At 36.5% G+C, this 16689-nt stretch overlaps 1 protein-coding gene across 1 annotated transcript in view; it reads right to left on the bottom strand.

Annotated features, from left to right (window-relative positions):
• The window catches only part of MCU (mitochondrial calcium uniporter), a 203316-nt gene that overhangs the window by 2348 nt on the left and 184279 nt on the right, over window positions 1-16689 (bottom strand). Inside the window, exons 5-7 of the mRNA XM_044916493.1 lie at window positions 8356-8516; window positions 6692-6895; window positions 973-1089 (exon numbers count right to left, since the gene is read on the bottom strand). Of these exons, the coding sequence (XP_044772428.1) occupies window positions 973-1089; window positions 6692-6895; window positions 8356-8516 (482 nt within the window). The remainder of the gene's footprint in view (window positions 1-972; window positions 1090-6691; window positions 6896-8355; window positions 8517-16689) is intronic.

Genomic DNA, 16689 nt, shown 5'->3' with positions numbered 1-16689 from the left:
TCAACTGCAGCACTTTCAAAACTCACACGGGCTGGGACCTCACCCCTATGGAGCTGGATTGTTAGGCTTAGGGTGGGGCTGAAGCATCTGTATTTTTAATAGCGCCAGGGATGATTTGATGCGTTCCCTCCAGTTGAGAACCACCACACAGAGCAACAAGAAGACACGAGTCAACTTAGGCCAAGGCAGGAAGACAGACTAAGCCTATTCAAAGTACAACCTCTTGGTACCAATAAGAGACAGAGAAGAGCCATCAAACATTAAAGAGGATAGAAAAGCTTCTAGAGATTTTTTAAAAATCTCTAAAATCATGTAAGACTGCAGAGAAGAGGAATAAAGATTTATTCAGCAAAATTAAAGATATCAGAAGGAGGCACCTGCAGAAATTTGAAAGAGGTAACTATTATGAAAAATAAAATGTATCAATCTTTTTAAAAACAGCATCTTCTAGTTCAATAAACTCTGACTTGTGCCTGGCAAACATTTGCAGTAGTCTCTCTTACCTGGAGTTTATTTTTGCCCCACTGGTATCACACATTTTAGGTGGGAAATCTTTGGAAATTGTAAAAAGATTTTAAAAAGAGAGAAAAGTAAAAATAGACAACTTTAAAGAAACAAAAAGAAAAAAGTAAAAATAGCTCTACAAATTTCAATATGCTACTGTTAATAGGATAGACAGGACCCATCATCTTTTCACCTGCTTGTGTTCTAAAACTTTCCAGAGAGGTGTCCATGCTAAAATAGACATTCTTATTATCTGAGGAATAATTAATATAGGAAGAAGAGGGTGTGATCATTCTTTCAGAGTTTACCCATTGAAGCACTATAGTTATGGATAATAGTAATACATTATTAGTAATAGTAATATAGTAACATATTACTATAGTAATGGTAATATATTATTATTATTATTATTATACCAATACCATACAAAATGGAGCTGGAATTTATTTTTATTTTTGGAACACTTACCTGAGCAATTGCATCCTTGAGTTGATTATATTTCTCTAGGTCAAAACGTGACTTCTTGGCTCCTTTATGGAAAAATAATAAGTATTGTCTATCTCTGGCTTCTGGATAAACATATTCCTACAAATTAAAGGAGAAATTAAATTATTAGTCCTTAGAATACTAGCTTTACAAAATGAGCACTAACTGTTGATTAGGTTCAATATACATGCACACATATAAAGATATATACTGACAAATGTGCTGCGTTAAATATTTCTTAAACATTTTTTATTGTGAAACACACATGTAAGAGTACATAAAACAAAAATGTACATTACAATGAATCATCACATAATGAATAAGTTAATCATCACCAGATAAAGAAAATCTAACATTGCCAACAACCTGGAAGGCATCCTCCTGCCTCTTCTCTATTAGTAAGCTTTCCTTACTCCCAAAACTCATCACTGTCTTGCCTTTTATTGTAATTATTTTCTTACTTTCTTTACAGCTTTCCTACTTAAGCATGAATCCCCTTGAACTCTAATTTTAGCTTAATTTTACCTGTTTTTTTAATTTTATAAAAATGAAGTCAGACAGTAAGTATCATGTATGGCTACTTTCGCTCAATATGTTTGTGATAGTCATACTTTTGTAGTCCATTCATCTCCATTGCTATGTTATATTCTATTGTATGCCTACATCAAAATTCATTTATCCATTTTACTATTGATAGACTTTTGGGTTGTTTCCAGGCTTTGCTATTATAAATAATGCTGCCAAGAACATTTTTGGGCTTATCTCTTCTGTTGGATATATATCTATGAATGGAGATCCTAGATCATAAGGTATGCCTGTGTTCAAATTAGGAAGGGATATGAAACAGGCTTCCAAAATGGTGATACCAATTATACTCCCATCAGCAGGATATGAGAGTTGCCATTATTCCATATCCTTGCCAATGCTGGGTATTGCCAGTTTAAAAAAAAAAAAAAATGTTAGCCATTCTGGTGTGTGTGCAGAAGTACTACCTCATTTTTCAAAAACAGCTGTACTGAGACATAAATCACATATCATACAATTCACCCATTTAAAGCATAATGTTCAATGGTTTTTAGGGTATTCATGAAGTTGCACAACCATCACTACAATAAATTTTAGACCATTTTCATCATCCCCCAAAGAAATCCTGTACTCTAATAGTCACTTCCCATATCCCTCAACATCTCCAATTCCAGGCAACTATTTTTTTTTTTTTTAAGATTTTATTTATTTATTTATTTGAGAGAGAGAGCGAGCACAAGAGGGGGGAGCGGGAGAGGGAGAAGCAGACTCCCCGCTGAGCAGGGAGCCCGATGTGGGACTCGATCCCGGGACTCCAGGATCATGACCTGAGCCGAAGGCAGTCGCTTAACCAACTGAGCCACCCAGGCACCCTCCAGGCAACTATTAATCTACTTTATATCTCTATGGATTTGCCTTTTCTGGACATTTCATATAAATGGAATCTTTTGTGGCCTTTTGTGGCTGCCTTCTTTCAAGGTTTATCCATTTGTAGCATGTATTGGTACTTCATTTCTCTTTGTTGCCAAGTAATATTCCATTGAATGGATATGCTACATTTTATTTATCCATTAATAAACTGATAGACATTTGGGTTGTTTCCACATTTATGGCTATTATGAATAATGCCGCTATGAATATTCCTGTACAGGTTTTGTGTGAACATGTTTTCATGTCTCTTGGAGATCTATAGCATTTTCCTGATCACTCATGAGGCTGAGGCCTTTTTGTTTCATGTATTATTAGCCATCTGAATTTCCTTTTTTAGATGTGCTTATTCAAATCTCCTGCCATCTTTTTCTATTGGGTTGTCTGGTTTTTTTCTTACTGATTTACAGGCTTTGTTAATATATTCTGGTTATGGATCCTTTGTTGGGTATATGTACTACAAATATCTCCTCCCAGGCTGCTTGCCCTTTTAATGGTGTTCTTTAATAAACAGAAATTCTTAATTTTCTTAAAAGATTTTATTTATTTATTTGAGAGAGAATGAGCAGTGGGGAGGGGCAGAGGGACAGAAAGAGAAAAGCAGACTCCCTGCTGAGCAGAAAGCTCAATGCTGCTGGCTCGATCCCAGGACCCAGAGATCATGACAGAGCCAAAGGCAGACACTTAACCGACTGAGCCACCCAGGTGCCCTCAGAAGTTCTTAATTTTAATATACTCAAATTTATCATTCTTACTCTTCATGGTTAGCACTTTTCAATCTGGGTAAGAAATCATTCCCTATTCCACAGTAACTGACATATTTTCCTATATTATCTTCCAGAAGCTTTATTTTATTTTTTATTATTTTTTTAAATAAATATTTTATTTATTTATCAGAGAGAAAGAGAGAGAGAGCACAAGCAGGGGGAGCAGCAGAAGGAGAGGGAGAAGCAGGCTCTCCACCAAGCAGGGAGCCCGATGTGGGACTCAATCCTGGGACCCTGGGATCATGACCTGAGCTGAAGGCAGAAGCTTAACCGAATGAGCCACCCAGGCATCCCTATTTTATTTTTTAAAAAGATTTTATTTTTAAGTAATCTCCACACCCAACATGGTGCTTGAACTTACAACCCTGAGATCAAGAGCTGTATGCTCTACCAACTGAGCCAGCCAGGTGCCCCTCTTCCAGAAGCTTTATTGTGTAACCTTTCATATTTAGATCTATAATCCATCTGGAATTAATTTTTGTTAATTAAGGATGTGTAAGGAAGGGGTTGTTTCATTTTTTTTATATGGATATTCAACTGTCCCAGCACCATTCGTAGAAAAAGACTCTTCTTTATTTGCAGCGCTATCTTTTTAAAATCAAAAGTTCATTTATACCAGGTCTGTTTCTACATTCTCTCATCTATTCCATTGGACTGTCTTTGTGCCACTGTCTCAATTATTGTAGTTTCATAAATAAAGCTATAGTCTTCCATATCCTGTATCCATATCCTTCCAAATCTTTTACATTTTCATTGAAATTCTAGAAGCAGCTTATTCAAATCTCTTCCCCGCCCCATCCCCAAAATTGTTGGAATCTTGACTGGGATTGCACTGAATCAAACAGATCAATTTGTATACAACTGACATGTTTCAGTATTTATCTTTCTAGTCCATGAACATGCTTAGAAGTTTCCTTTAATTTTATGTTTTTCTGCATAGAGGTCCTGCACATCTTTTGCACAATTTACTTCTAGATATATTTAAAAGTCATTTTAAGTTGCATCTTTTAAAGTCTCATTTATAATTTTTTGTTGTTGGCAATTGATTTATGTATATTGACCTTGTATCCAGTAACCCTATGAAACTTACTTATGGATTCTAACCAAATATATATACATGTTTTTGTATTTTTTTATGTACAAAAATCTTTGAATAACATCAGTTTTCTTTCTTTCCAATCTTTACATTTTTTTCTTGCCTTCTCCTCCAGGGATAATTTATGTTTGCTTCTGCCTGGCATCTATGAGCACTAGCAGTGTGGGATTACCACTATTTTAGGAATACCTTAGTCTAATTTATGGAATTGAGATGAATGAAGTTGGGCTATAGTTCAGAGAGAACCTACAACAAGTTCATCCTTATTCTACAATGGTAGCCATTAGAGGTTCCAAACCAACGCAATCTCTATGGTTTTGGTCCTAGATCATCAAGTATGGCTCAGCTTCTTAGTCTCTCCATCTTACCCTGCTTAGTCAGCATAAATCCCCAGAGGAATAAGCATACCTGACACCAGGTTCACCTTCCTGGAATTCTTCTTCTTCAGGTCCTTGCATGGTAATTTTTGCTATCTTATAAGTTATCTAGTGTTTATAGGCAAATGTATTTAATGTTTTATCTAACTATTCTAACTTTTCCTAATGGGAGGATTGGTCTGATGCCTAGTATGTCATATAAGAAGCAGAAGTGAATATTGAGTTACTGATGATGACAATAATGGATTAATAGTAGCTAAAGGGAAATAAAAATTGAAAAAAAAAACCTGAATGTCTCACTTCCTAAGACATTACAGTCTAGTAGAAGGGTGAAGACATTATATGTGAATAATTATAATACAAGATAGCATAGGGTGAGTGAAACCAGAGGCACAATGTGCTACAGGAATTCAGAAGGAGAGTTCTAAGTTGGCTGTAGGGAACTGGCCAAAGGTTCATGAAAGATAAGCATTTAAGAAACCTTGAAATATAACAGGTAGAGATCAACAGGGAGAACTCTCCCAGTTGATAGAATGATGGGAAGTTAGGATTGAAGTGGTAGAAAACTCAGGGCATTTGGGGGAATAAAGAATACAATTTGATTTGTTTAGAACACATAGTAAGTATACTGTAGGGAACTGACAGACCTGTGGAGAAGACAGAGAGCAACCAGCTATGAATATCAGGCTAAGGAGTTTGGACTTCAATCAATAGATAAAAAGAACCTATTAAAGGGGTGTGTATATAAGGGACAGGAACAGGGAAGAGAGGAGAGAGAAGGAAAGAAACAAAGACAGACAGACAGCAAAGCCATGTCCAGAGCTGTGATTAGACATGACTCATCTGGTTGTTCAGTTCTGTTGAGCATGAGCCAGACATGGGACTAGGTGGATACTCTGGGCAAACAATGGCAGGACATGAACAGTTTATTGTCTCTCTTCTCTCCTAGACAAGTTTGGGAGGCCCAGGAAGGTTAAATACCATTCTTGGGCTTTCATTTTCTCACACATAAATAGGCCATGACCAGTGGTCTAACAACAACAGAAACAAAATGCCTATGTCAATCGCAGCCATATAAAAATATAAGAGAAGCAATTCTCAGCTTTCTTTTGATACCTAAGAAAAAAGAAAAAGGTTCTCATGTCTCACTTACTGCAAATGTTTTTTATCAAGGGAAGTTGGATCTGTGTTGGTATCATACAGATAATAATAAGTGATAATAAATCCTTCTTACTTTTTAAAGTGACACAGGGATTTTCAAGCTACTTTAAAAGTAACACTGGCAACAAAAATTAGTTCCAGATAGTGATATTTAGTAAATGAGTCTTGGCTGCTAGAGAACAGGCCAGGCATATAAAGTGATTATCTAATCACTTTATTTATTATCTAATATTACTAATCACTCTATTTATTATCTAATCACTATAATTTTCATCTCTCTTCCATGAAGCAAAAACAGTAACAAAGAAGCCTACCTATACTCTAAGCATACTTAGAAATAGCCCAGAGTTGAGTTTAACTATTTGATTAGTTATCACCAACTTTCCATTCCAAGAATTCAATAAAAACAAAAAGCTTGAGACTACCCTATCCAACTGTTAAATTAATTACATAGTACATAAAAAGCCAAGCCAACTTGGTTGAACAAGCTATCCTGAAGCAGATCATTCTTCTCCCTTTGCCCTCTTATTCTGTAACTTAATGTAAAATATTTTTTTTTCTGAATTTAATGGTTTATATGGCTCACTTTATAGTCTGTGAGGTTCATGAGGTCAGGAACCCTGATCTACCTCCCTACCTTTAACACCTAGAATAGGGCCTAATACACAATTAGCATGCCATGTGCACGTGTGCATACGAGTGTGTGTGTGTGTGTGTGTGTGTGTGTAGGACAAATGGGTACTTAAAGGGAACTGGCCTTAGAAAGAATACAACAGAAAAGAGAACTACTTTGACAACCAAAACTTCATTAGCATCTCATTAAAAGTTTCTAGAAGAGGAATTCTTACCTGGCGTGTCATTACAAAATATGCATACATTGCCATGGCACTTCCATAAGTGATAAAGTAGGTGACTGGCTCCATGATGTCCCAGGAATATTCCCACCAGGTAAGCCGGGCCAAAATGCCAAACTGTGTGGCCATGTAGGCAAGTCCACCCCATAGCACCAAAGTGGTCCTCTTCTCAGCTTTTCTGCTAATCTCAATTCGTACCTACAGGGCACACATAATCAATCAACAATATGGCATTTTGACAGAGAACCAATTTTAAATTTAAACTGTTTTACGTTCATGGAAGAAATAGGGCTCATAATCAAGACATGTTAGTCTCCATTCTAGTAAACGTAGCTTGTCTGTAGTTTTCACTGAATATTTCATAGGAGTAACACTTTTCTTAGGACACTTGTGTTTTATGTTTCACCCTAGAAGTAGATGAAAATATGGTGAAACTACAGGAGTAAGTCAGTGTCAACAACTCTTCATCCAACTACACAATTATCTTTTTTGAGGGAGGGATATGAAAACATGCCAGTGTTCTCTTAACTGTAGTATACAAGATGTAATCTATCATCATTGTTTACTCAAGGGGTCTGCCAGAGGGCAGACAGTACAGTGAGTCAGAGCATGGACTCTGGATTCAGAACAGCTGTGTTCAGGCCCTGAGCCGTGTATCGTCGTCAGTGTCACTACAGAGTTATTCTGAGGACTAAATAATGGATACAGGTAAAATACTTGCACAATTCCCAGCACACAGTAAGTATTCAATAAAAGATAACAATTATTTTGTTATAGCTGGTACATTAAAAAAATGCTTTTTTACATCTTGAAAATACCAAATTTAAATCTCACTCTCCTTCACAACAGTTCAAGTTTATCACATTTCTAATGGTCTTAAACTTAATGAGAACAACCTTGAGATACAAGTTCATTATTTTTAAGGAAATGAGAAAAAGCACAATATGAAGAGTATTTGTTCCCTTTCTTAACCTCTGATAGTCTAATTCCTTACAATGAAAATATTTGCATCATCATTAAAAAATAAGAATGACACATTTACTATAAAACATCTGGAAAAATGTGAAGAAGAAAATCAATCATCATCCTACCACTCCATTAGCATTTTGGAATATATTTCTTCTGACATTTTTCCTGTGGTTTACATATACATATATATAAATATGCATAGCTATATGCACACCACATTTAAAAATTAGATCATAGTATGCACATATGCACACTATTTTATAATTTACTTTGCATAAAATATAATAATATTCTTCTATTGCATATTAGGTCTATATAATCATTTTTAACAGCTGCATAATATTCCATATAATATTGATTCTTAACTTGGCCAAAATCATTATCTACTACACACATAACTTTTCTCAATCAGTAATTATTTCAATTTTTGTTGCAAAGGTGGTAAATCTGGTAAGGGCAGACATTTAGAGCTCAAAGTTCTATGCCCATTATGAAGACTCAAAACTATTCCTTTTTAAGTTTTTTCTTAGCTTTAATTGGACTTTTTTTATGGTTCAGACCCCAAAACTAAAGGACTAGTTTGACTGACACAACTCAATTACCAAAAAAGATGGGGGGGGGGGAGACGCAAACATATATGCTCTAGAAAATTACTGTCGAAGAGGAAAGTCTGAGATTTGAATCGGCACCTTTTCCAGGGGAGCCAGTTGCTCTTTGAGATCCTCTAATCTTTCAATAAGCTCCCTTTCCTTGTTTAACTGGTGCTGCTCGATGCACAGTGTGGTGTACAGCTGCTGGACGAGTGTCTTTACATCATTCAGGGTTGCTGCGTTTTCATTGCTTAAGAGGTCTGAAAAAAAGGGGTTACATATTTTAAAAGTTTGCCTTAGATAGAGCATTACTATTCCCAGGGTTATTAGACAACAATAAAAACAAGATAGATGCATTTGCCACGGGACCCCACCATCAGTGTTCTACTGAAGGAAAGTGATAGTTCCTTTTCAAAAAAGAGGTATCTACAAATCCTAGAAAGTCAATTCATATTTAGGCAACTTGAAAATTTTGAAGCCAACATCTACTGTTATATGCTTCGAAGTCAAAATGCTACAAATAAGGTTACAAATAACAATAATCTTCATTAGATAAAAACAAAAAAATTTAGGCAATAGGTTAAAAACTAGTAGAGAGGTTTAGAATCAATCCGATTATCAAGCTTATCAAAATGCTTATCTATAATTTATCTGTGGTCCTGCCATTTTAATTGGTGATTGTTTTCCTGTTTAACACAGAAAAAAATACACAGTATATCAAATTTGCAAATACAAAGGTATAAAGAAAAATACAATTATCCTAAAACTCTTACGCTCCCATACACCTTCCCCTTAGCATACCAACTTCTATTTATCCCTGTTGGGAAAAGACACAGAATATAGCTGTTTAGGCCTCAATATCATGTTTGAGAGGGCATTAAGTTAAGAGACTGATTGAAAGGGTAAAAGATTAAATTCTTTGATTCAATATCTTCTTCTGTGAGTAGCGTGTGTTTCCAGAGATCTAAAAATTACGTTTTGAAAATCTAGTAAAAAATCAGCTCTGGGGCACCTGGGTGGCTCAGTCAGTTAAGCGTCTGCCTTCAGCTCAGGTCATGATCCCAGGGTCCTGGGATTGAGCCCCATGTCGGGCTCACTGCTCAGTGGGGAGCCTGATTCTCCCTCTCCTCCCTGCTCATGCTCTCACTCTCTCTCTCTCTCAAATGAATAAATAAAATCTTAAAAAAAAAATCAGCTGATCTCAGCTGTCAAAGAATAAAAAGAAAAAACACTAAAAAAGAAAATTTTTGTTTTAAAATCTTATTAGCCTTAAATGTGACATTTTGTTATGTACAGCATAAGGTCACTCATCTAAATTAAAATAAGCCATAGTCCTAATTAGCCATGTGTTTAAACTTTTTTCAAGGATGTCCTTTAGTACAGTTATCACAGAAATTCAATCAATGAAAAATTCAAGTAAGGGCAGCCAATTGCATTAGAGAAGAGCTGATATAGTAAAATGGGATATAGCACCTAGCACAGTATCTTGCACACTTCAGCAAATGTGTGCTGAGTTAATGGGAACAGACAAAAGAACACTTTGAGTTCTAAAAGTCATCTATGTCAACAGGGCCTTCTTTGTACTGAAGGTGTAGCTCACATTTGCATATGGCTTTACACTTTCCAAAGTTACCAGAAGAGGAAGCTGCACTCTAGAAGGCATAGCTTATTTGGAATGTCACAGTGAGGTGGTAGAGTCCATGTCTCCTGACCCCATGACAGGAACTGAGTCATAATGTTGCTACTAGATCAATAACAGTATTTCTCCTGAAAGTTTAATCCCCTTTCAAAAAGACAATTCCTTATCAATTATCTGTGGCTAACAAACTCTCTACACATATATTATTTATATCATGTTATCCTCACAATAACAGCATGAGTAAACTTGGCAGCCAAAATTTATAAATGAGGAATTTGAATCCTAGAGATAAGATTAACAAATGTTTTTGTACTAAGTACTGATCTAGTCACTACAGAGGGAAAAAAAATTAAATATGAGAAAAACTAATGATGTAATGTATGGTGATTAACATAACAATAAAAAAGTTGTAACCTGAAAAAACAACAAAAAAAATTAAATATGAGGCGGTTGCTCTCTTTAAGGAGGTCTCATAATAATATTCACAAAGTTGCATAGCTAGTAGGAAATGGACAAAGATCATCTGGTAATCCAATGACTTTCCTATTGTATGTTTTCTTTTTCCATTTTATTTTTTAAAAGATTTATTTATTTGAGCAGGGGAATGGGGGGAGGGACAGAGGGAGAGAGAAAATCTCAAGCAGACTCCACGCTGAACATGGAGCACAATGGGGGGCTTGATCCCACAACCCCAAGATCACAACCTAAGCTGAAACCAAGAGTCAGATGCTTAACTGACTTGAGCCACCCAGGCGCCCCCATTTTAACTTTCAAAACTGTAATTACTGTATTTGCTTAGAAGTCCAAGGAAGGAAGGGAAGGAAGGAAGGAGGGAGGTAGGGGAGGAAGTAGAGAGGAAAGGAAGCAAGTAAGCAAAACTAAACAGAATCTCTTCTCTTCTTTTTCCTAATGAAGCATGGACATGTTAATGACCAAGCAAGTACAGATAATCATAACCTGAAAATCTATAAAATTGGAAATCAGGCTTGGAATTTGTTTTACAAAAAAAGTAAGTCTCTATTAGAATATTGTTCATTGAAAACTTGTTAGTTTAAAAAATTAGTATTTGTATTACAGGTTCTGCTGTGTAGAACATTATTTTTTATATCAATCTTTTCTTTTATGGCTTCTGGGTTTTATGTTATAGTTAGAAAGTTCTTTCTCAATCCAAGGTTATAAAAATATTTCTCTTTAGATTGTCTTTCAGTACTTTTAATATTTTTCTTCTTCAAAATTTAAATTTTTGATCCACATACCCTTTGACACAGTCTTCCACTTCCAGGTATTTTTCTTACATATATACTCATAGACTTCCTAAGTGACACATATTCAAGACTATTCAACACTACAGTATATACTATAGCAAAAGATGAAAACTACATAAAGGTCCATCAATAAGTTTCTAGATCCTTTCTTGTCTTTCTCTCTTTTGTGTGTTGCTGATTTTCTTTACTGATATATTTGGATTTCTTTCTCTTTATTCTTTGCATGTTTATTAGTGGTTTTTGATATATGGCTACTATTAGGTTTGTATATAACCTTTTCTGCATACAGCAGTCTATATTAAGTTGGTGGTCATTTAAGTTTGAACCCATTCTTTTCTCCTCCCCTCCCGATGTTTTAAGTATATGTTATTCCATTTCATATCTTTTTTTTGGTGAGTTGCTGGACTTTTTTATGAAAATACTTCTTTACTGCTTTTGTGTTTTCTGCCTTTTATTCTGTCACTTTTGGTCTCCCCGTTCCACTTTAGTATTTCTTGTAGGGCTGGTTTGGTGGTCATGAATTCATTTAACTTGTCTGGAAACTCTTTACCTCTCCTTCTATTCTGAATGATAGCCTTGCTGGATAGAGTATGGTTGGCTGAAGATTTTTCCCATTCAGCACTTGGAATATATCATGCCTATCCCTTCTGGCTTGCGAAGTTTCTGTTGAAAAATCTCCTGCTAGCCTTATGGGTTTTCCCTTGTAAGTTACTGACTTCTTTTGCCATTTTAAGAATTTTTTATCATTAAGTTTTGCAAATTTAATTACAGTATGTCTCGGTGTGGATCTGCTTTTGTTGATTTCGATGGGAGTTTTATGGTGCCTCCTGGATCTGGATGTCTGTTTCCTTCCCCAGACTAAGGAAATTTTCAGCTATTATTTCTTCAAATACATTTTCTGCCCCCCTTTTCTCTCTCTTCTTCTTCCAGGGGCTTCTATAATACTTATGTATTATTATGTTTGATGGAGTTATTGAGTTCCCTAAATCTATTCTCTCTCGTTCAGCTCCATTGCTTTCCATTACTGTCTTCTAGGTAATTAATTTGCTCCTCTGCCTCTTCCAGCCTGCTGTTCATTGCATCAAGCCTGTTTCTAATCTGGTATATTGCACTCTTCATATCTGATTCCTTTTTAAAGATTTATTTATTTATTTAAGAGAGAGAGAGTGTGAGGGGGAGAAAGAGCATGAGGAGGGGGAGGGGCAGAGGGAGAAGTCGAAGCAGACTCCCTGCTGAGCAGGGAGCCTGATGCAGGGCTCAATCCCAGGATCCTGGGATCATGACCTGAGCTGAAGGCAGATGCTTAACGTACTGAGCCACCCAGGCGCCCCTGTCTGATTCCTTTTTAACTCTTTTATCTTGGTAGTAAGGTTCTCAATGATGTCTTCCATTCTTTTCTCAAGCCCAGTGAGTATCCTTATGATCACTGCTTTAAATACTCCATTAGGTGTGTTACTTATATGTTTTGCTTAGATCTCCAGCTGCAGCATTATCTTGTTCTTTCATTTGGTATAAATTCCTCTGTCTTCTCATTTTGTCTTAGTCTCTGCCTGCTTCTCTGTGTTACAAAAGCCAGTTATGTCTCCTGCTCCCTCTTCGATGTAGCCTCTTCTCTCCCGTTTTTTTTTTTTTTTTAAGATTTTATTTATTTATTTGAAAGAGAGAGTGAGAGAGAGAGTGCAAGTACAAGCAGGGGTAGGGGCAGAGAGAAAGGGAGAAGAAGACTCTCCTACTCAGCAGGGAGCCCAATGTGGGGCTTGATCCCAGGTCCCTGGGATTAAGACCTGAGCCAAAGTCAGACACTTAAATGACTGAGCCACCCAGGCGCCCCACTCTTCTCTCCCTTTAGTTGTGGAGTTTGTAATGTCAGTCTTTAGGTTGATTTCTGGGGTATTTTGGATGATTTGATAGTTATCTAGTTGTGTTCATGGGAGGAGGTGAGCCGAGGGTCCTCCTCCTCTACCGCCATCTTCCTCAGAATCCACTCTTACTTCTTCGGCTTCATCTACAATTGTACAAGGTCTCAGTCCTATAATAAATCTTTTATTCCACAATACTTATGTGGTTCTGCTTCCTCAGTTGAACCCTGACTGATATAAATACTATGTATGTATGTGTATATATATGCTATTAATTGCATAAAAAGGGAAAAAAGTTATGCATTCATATTTTCTTACAAATGCATCAATAATATTTGTCAGGCAACACAGGAAACTAAGAACAGTGCTTGCTGGTACAGAAGGAGCAAAGGGTAGATGTGGAACAAGGAAAAGAAAACTTTTTCCCATACATTCTTTGACTTTGGGAGTTAAACCTTGTGAATGTACTATCTATTCTAAACAAATAAAAAAATTTAATGTGCAATCACACACCTTCCAACAGTAATGAAAAAACCATGAAATGATAATTCAAAGATCAATCTCACAGATGTCCAATTACTAAAGCCCCAGTAAACTCAAGAAAATTGGCTTTATTTTGTTAGATTTTCTTGTCAGGAAGAATACGGTTCCAAGGTATTGTCATGGTGGAGGAAAACATCAACCTCAAACCATTGAACTGGGAAAATTTGCCCACATATTTGGAGATGAAATTATGAGAGAAGATAAATCTGCTAATGGCTTAACAACAACACTTTTGGATGATTTGTGTATGCTTCACTAAAAATGCAATTAGATATTTATTAATGTTTCTGCACATGTCATCTCTGCCAGGAAATTAAGGTACAGAAAGGCAAGGAGGTATGTTAACATAATGGGGATTAAAAGTCTTTTTAGCTCTACTAGAATGGTTTGAGAAGGACTTTGGTTGAGTCTCTGATAAAGTATTTGTTACTGTTTGTATTTGGTTTGCCTGTTCAACTGTTTCTTTCAAATCATTTACATCATTAAGAGAGAAGCAAGGTCTCCAATATCCTCTGGATGGATAAATGGGGAAAAGGGCTTAGTGGTGCCAATCAAAATGATTCTCCTTAGCACAACAACTCTGAACAACCAGTGACTTAGATGATATTCTCTTCCTCCCCAATACTAAGTGGAAGGTAGTTAATTACTACTTCAACATGGATTGAGATAAAAGACCTTTTGTACTCCCTTTCGATATTCCTCCCTCCAATCTAGATTTAGGTTAGGTTTAAAATAATCTAATTGCTAAAACAGTTACTATTCTCATCCTGCAGTGGGCAGAGGGCAATCCAGCCATACACAGCTATGGTAATCAAAAGAATGCAATGATGCTTACAGCTAGCCTTAGTGCTATGACCTGCCCCTTGGTTTTTTCTGCCTCTCCCCTTTCAATTTTGGGCTTAGGTACAAGGGTTGTCAACACTTAGGTATCCATAATACTTATGGACTGTCAATCCCACATAAATGTTAAATAGGCCTTTATTAGATCCTCTATCAATAAGCCCTTTATCCCCGGTGCCTGATGGAAGTGCATAAAGTTCAGGTTTACTGGTACACAACATACAGCATTTTTAGCTCTAAAGTGCTATCCATCAACAGGGAAATGAAAGGGACACCTGGGTGGCTCAGTCGGTTAAGCGTCTGCCTTCGGCTCAGGTCATGACCCCAGGGTCCTGGGATCGAGTCCCTCACTGGCCTCCCTGGTCGGCGGGGAGCCTGCTTCTCCCTCTGCCTGCCGCTCGCCCTGCTTGTGCCCTCTCTCTCTCTTTCTGACAAATAAATAAAGTCATTAAAAAAAAAAAACAGGGAAAAGGAAAATAGGAGAGAAGTAAAAGGTAAAGGCGGGGTGAGTAGAAAAAACTTTCAAAACTTAAAAAACTGTCCTGGAAAAGTTCTCCTCATTAACTCTCTTATTAGATTTGTTCCATCTGCTCCATGTATATATAAAATCCTAGTGTTCCTCCTCATCATCTGATACCTGTACCTTCAATTTCTTTTCTGTTTAGCCTTTTCACTAAAAAGAGTTCCAATGTGGGGAAGAGGAATATGCCTACTCATCTGGATGATTGCCAACCTTCTCAAATGCAGAAATTCAAACTGCTCTCTTGATGCAGATGAAAAAGAGTGGTAACTTGGATGCCAGCAGTATCTTCCTCACACAGGTAAAGGACATAATATGGTGGAAACAAAATTAAAAACTATTTTATATATTATCAAAAGAAAATTATTTTCTTTACTATGTTTTTTAGTGAACTTTTAAAATTTTACTAATAGAAAATCTAAATAGAATGAACTCTCTAGGTAATTCACATACACACACAAAATACTCCTAAGTAGAATGCCCTCAAGGTCTACCCAGTTTGTCACAAATGGCAGGTTTCCTTCTTTTTCACAGCTGAATAATATTCCATTATATGTATGTACCACATCTCCTTTATCCATCCATCTGCAAACAGACAATTAGGTTGTTTTCCTATCTTCACTACTGTGAATAATGCATCAGTGAATATGGGAGTGCAGGTATCTCTTTGAGATCCTGGTTTCATTTCCATTGGTTATATATCCAAAAGTGGGATTACTGGATTCTATGGTATTATGGTATGGTCAGTCAAGGGATGCCAAACTCCCAATTGTAATATGAGTAAGTTCTGGGGATCTACTGTACAGCATGGTGACTATAGTTAACAATATTGTATTGTATACTTGAAATTTGCTGAGAGTAGACCTTAAGTGTTTCACCACACACACACAAAGGTAATTATGTGAGATGACAGAGGTGTTAATTAATCCTATCGTGGTAATCATTTTGTAATATTAAAGTGTATTAAATCATCACACTGTATACCTTAAACTGCTCTAAATGCTATATACCAATTATCTGTCAATAAAGCTGGAAAAGAAAAGCAAATTTAAAGAACAATAACAATAACAAAACACTGAGTAAACTAAGGCCTGTACTTCTGTTATTTTAAAGAAAACTTCTAGTCCAAAAATCAGGGAATAAAGAAAAACATATTAGCATAGCTGGTATGTAGCTAACAATCCCTGGGTCTATATATATGTTCTGTTATTCCAATGTAATAAAGTCTGGTTCAGTAATGTCTTACTATTTAAAGGATACTTTTCCATTCTTGCCGTATTTACTATACTTTTTCTAAGCTAGTTCCATTTCAACTAGCTTGCATGTGGAAGAGAATCTGGCTTCTGAACAACCAAAATGCTACCGCCTTAACTCACTTATTTCACTCAACACACAACGACCATCTGAGTCAATGGAGGACACAAAATCACAGTACCTTCCATCTGAGCATTAACAACAAAGAGGAATAAGACGAGTTCAGGGAACGGATTAGTCACTTCTAGTTGGCTGGGAGTCAGAGCAAGAAAGGACTGTTAAAACCTTCATGGAAGGGCGCCTGGGTGGCTCAGTTGGTTAAGCGACTGCCTTCGGCTCAGGTCATGATCCTGGAGTCCCGGGATCGAGTCCCACATCGGGCTCCCTGCTCAGCGGGGGGTCTGCTTCTCCCTCTGACCCTCTCCCCTCTCATGCTCTCTATCTCTCATTCTCTCTCTCAAATAAATAAATAAAATCTTTAAAAAAAAAAAAAAAAAAAAAAAAACCTTAAAG

This window comes from Neomonachus schauinslandi, chromosome 6 (assembly GCF_002201575.2).
Source record: "Neomonachus schauinslandi chromosome 6, ASM220157v2, whole genome shotgun sequence".
Taxonomy (NCBI): Eukaryota; Metazoa; Chordata; class Mammalia; order Carnivora; family Phocidae; genus Neomonachus; species Neomonachus schauinslandi.
Note: the sequence above shows the minus strand (reverse complement) of the source record. Positions and strands in the feature narration are given on the sequence as shown.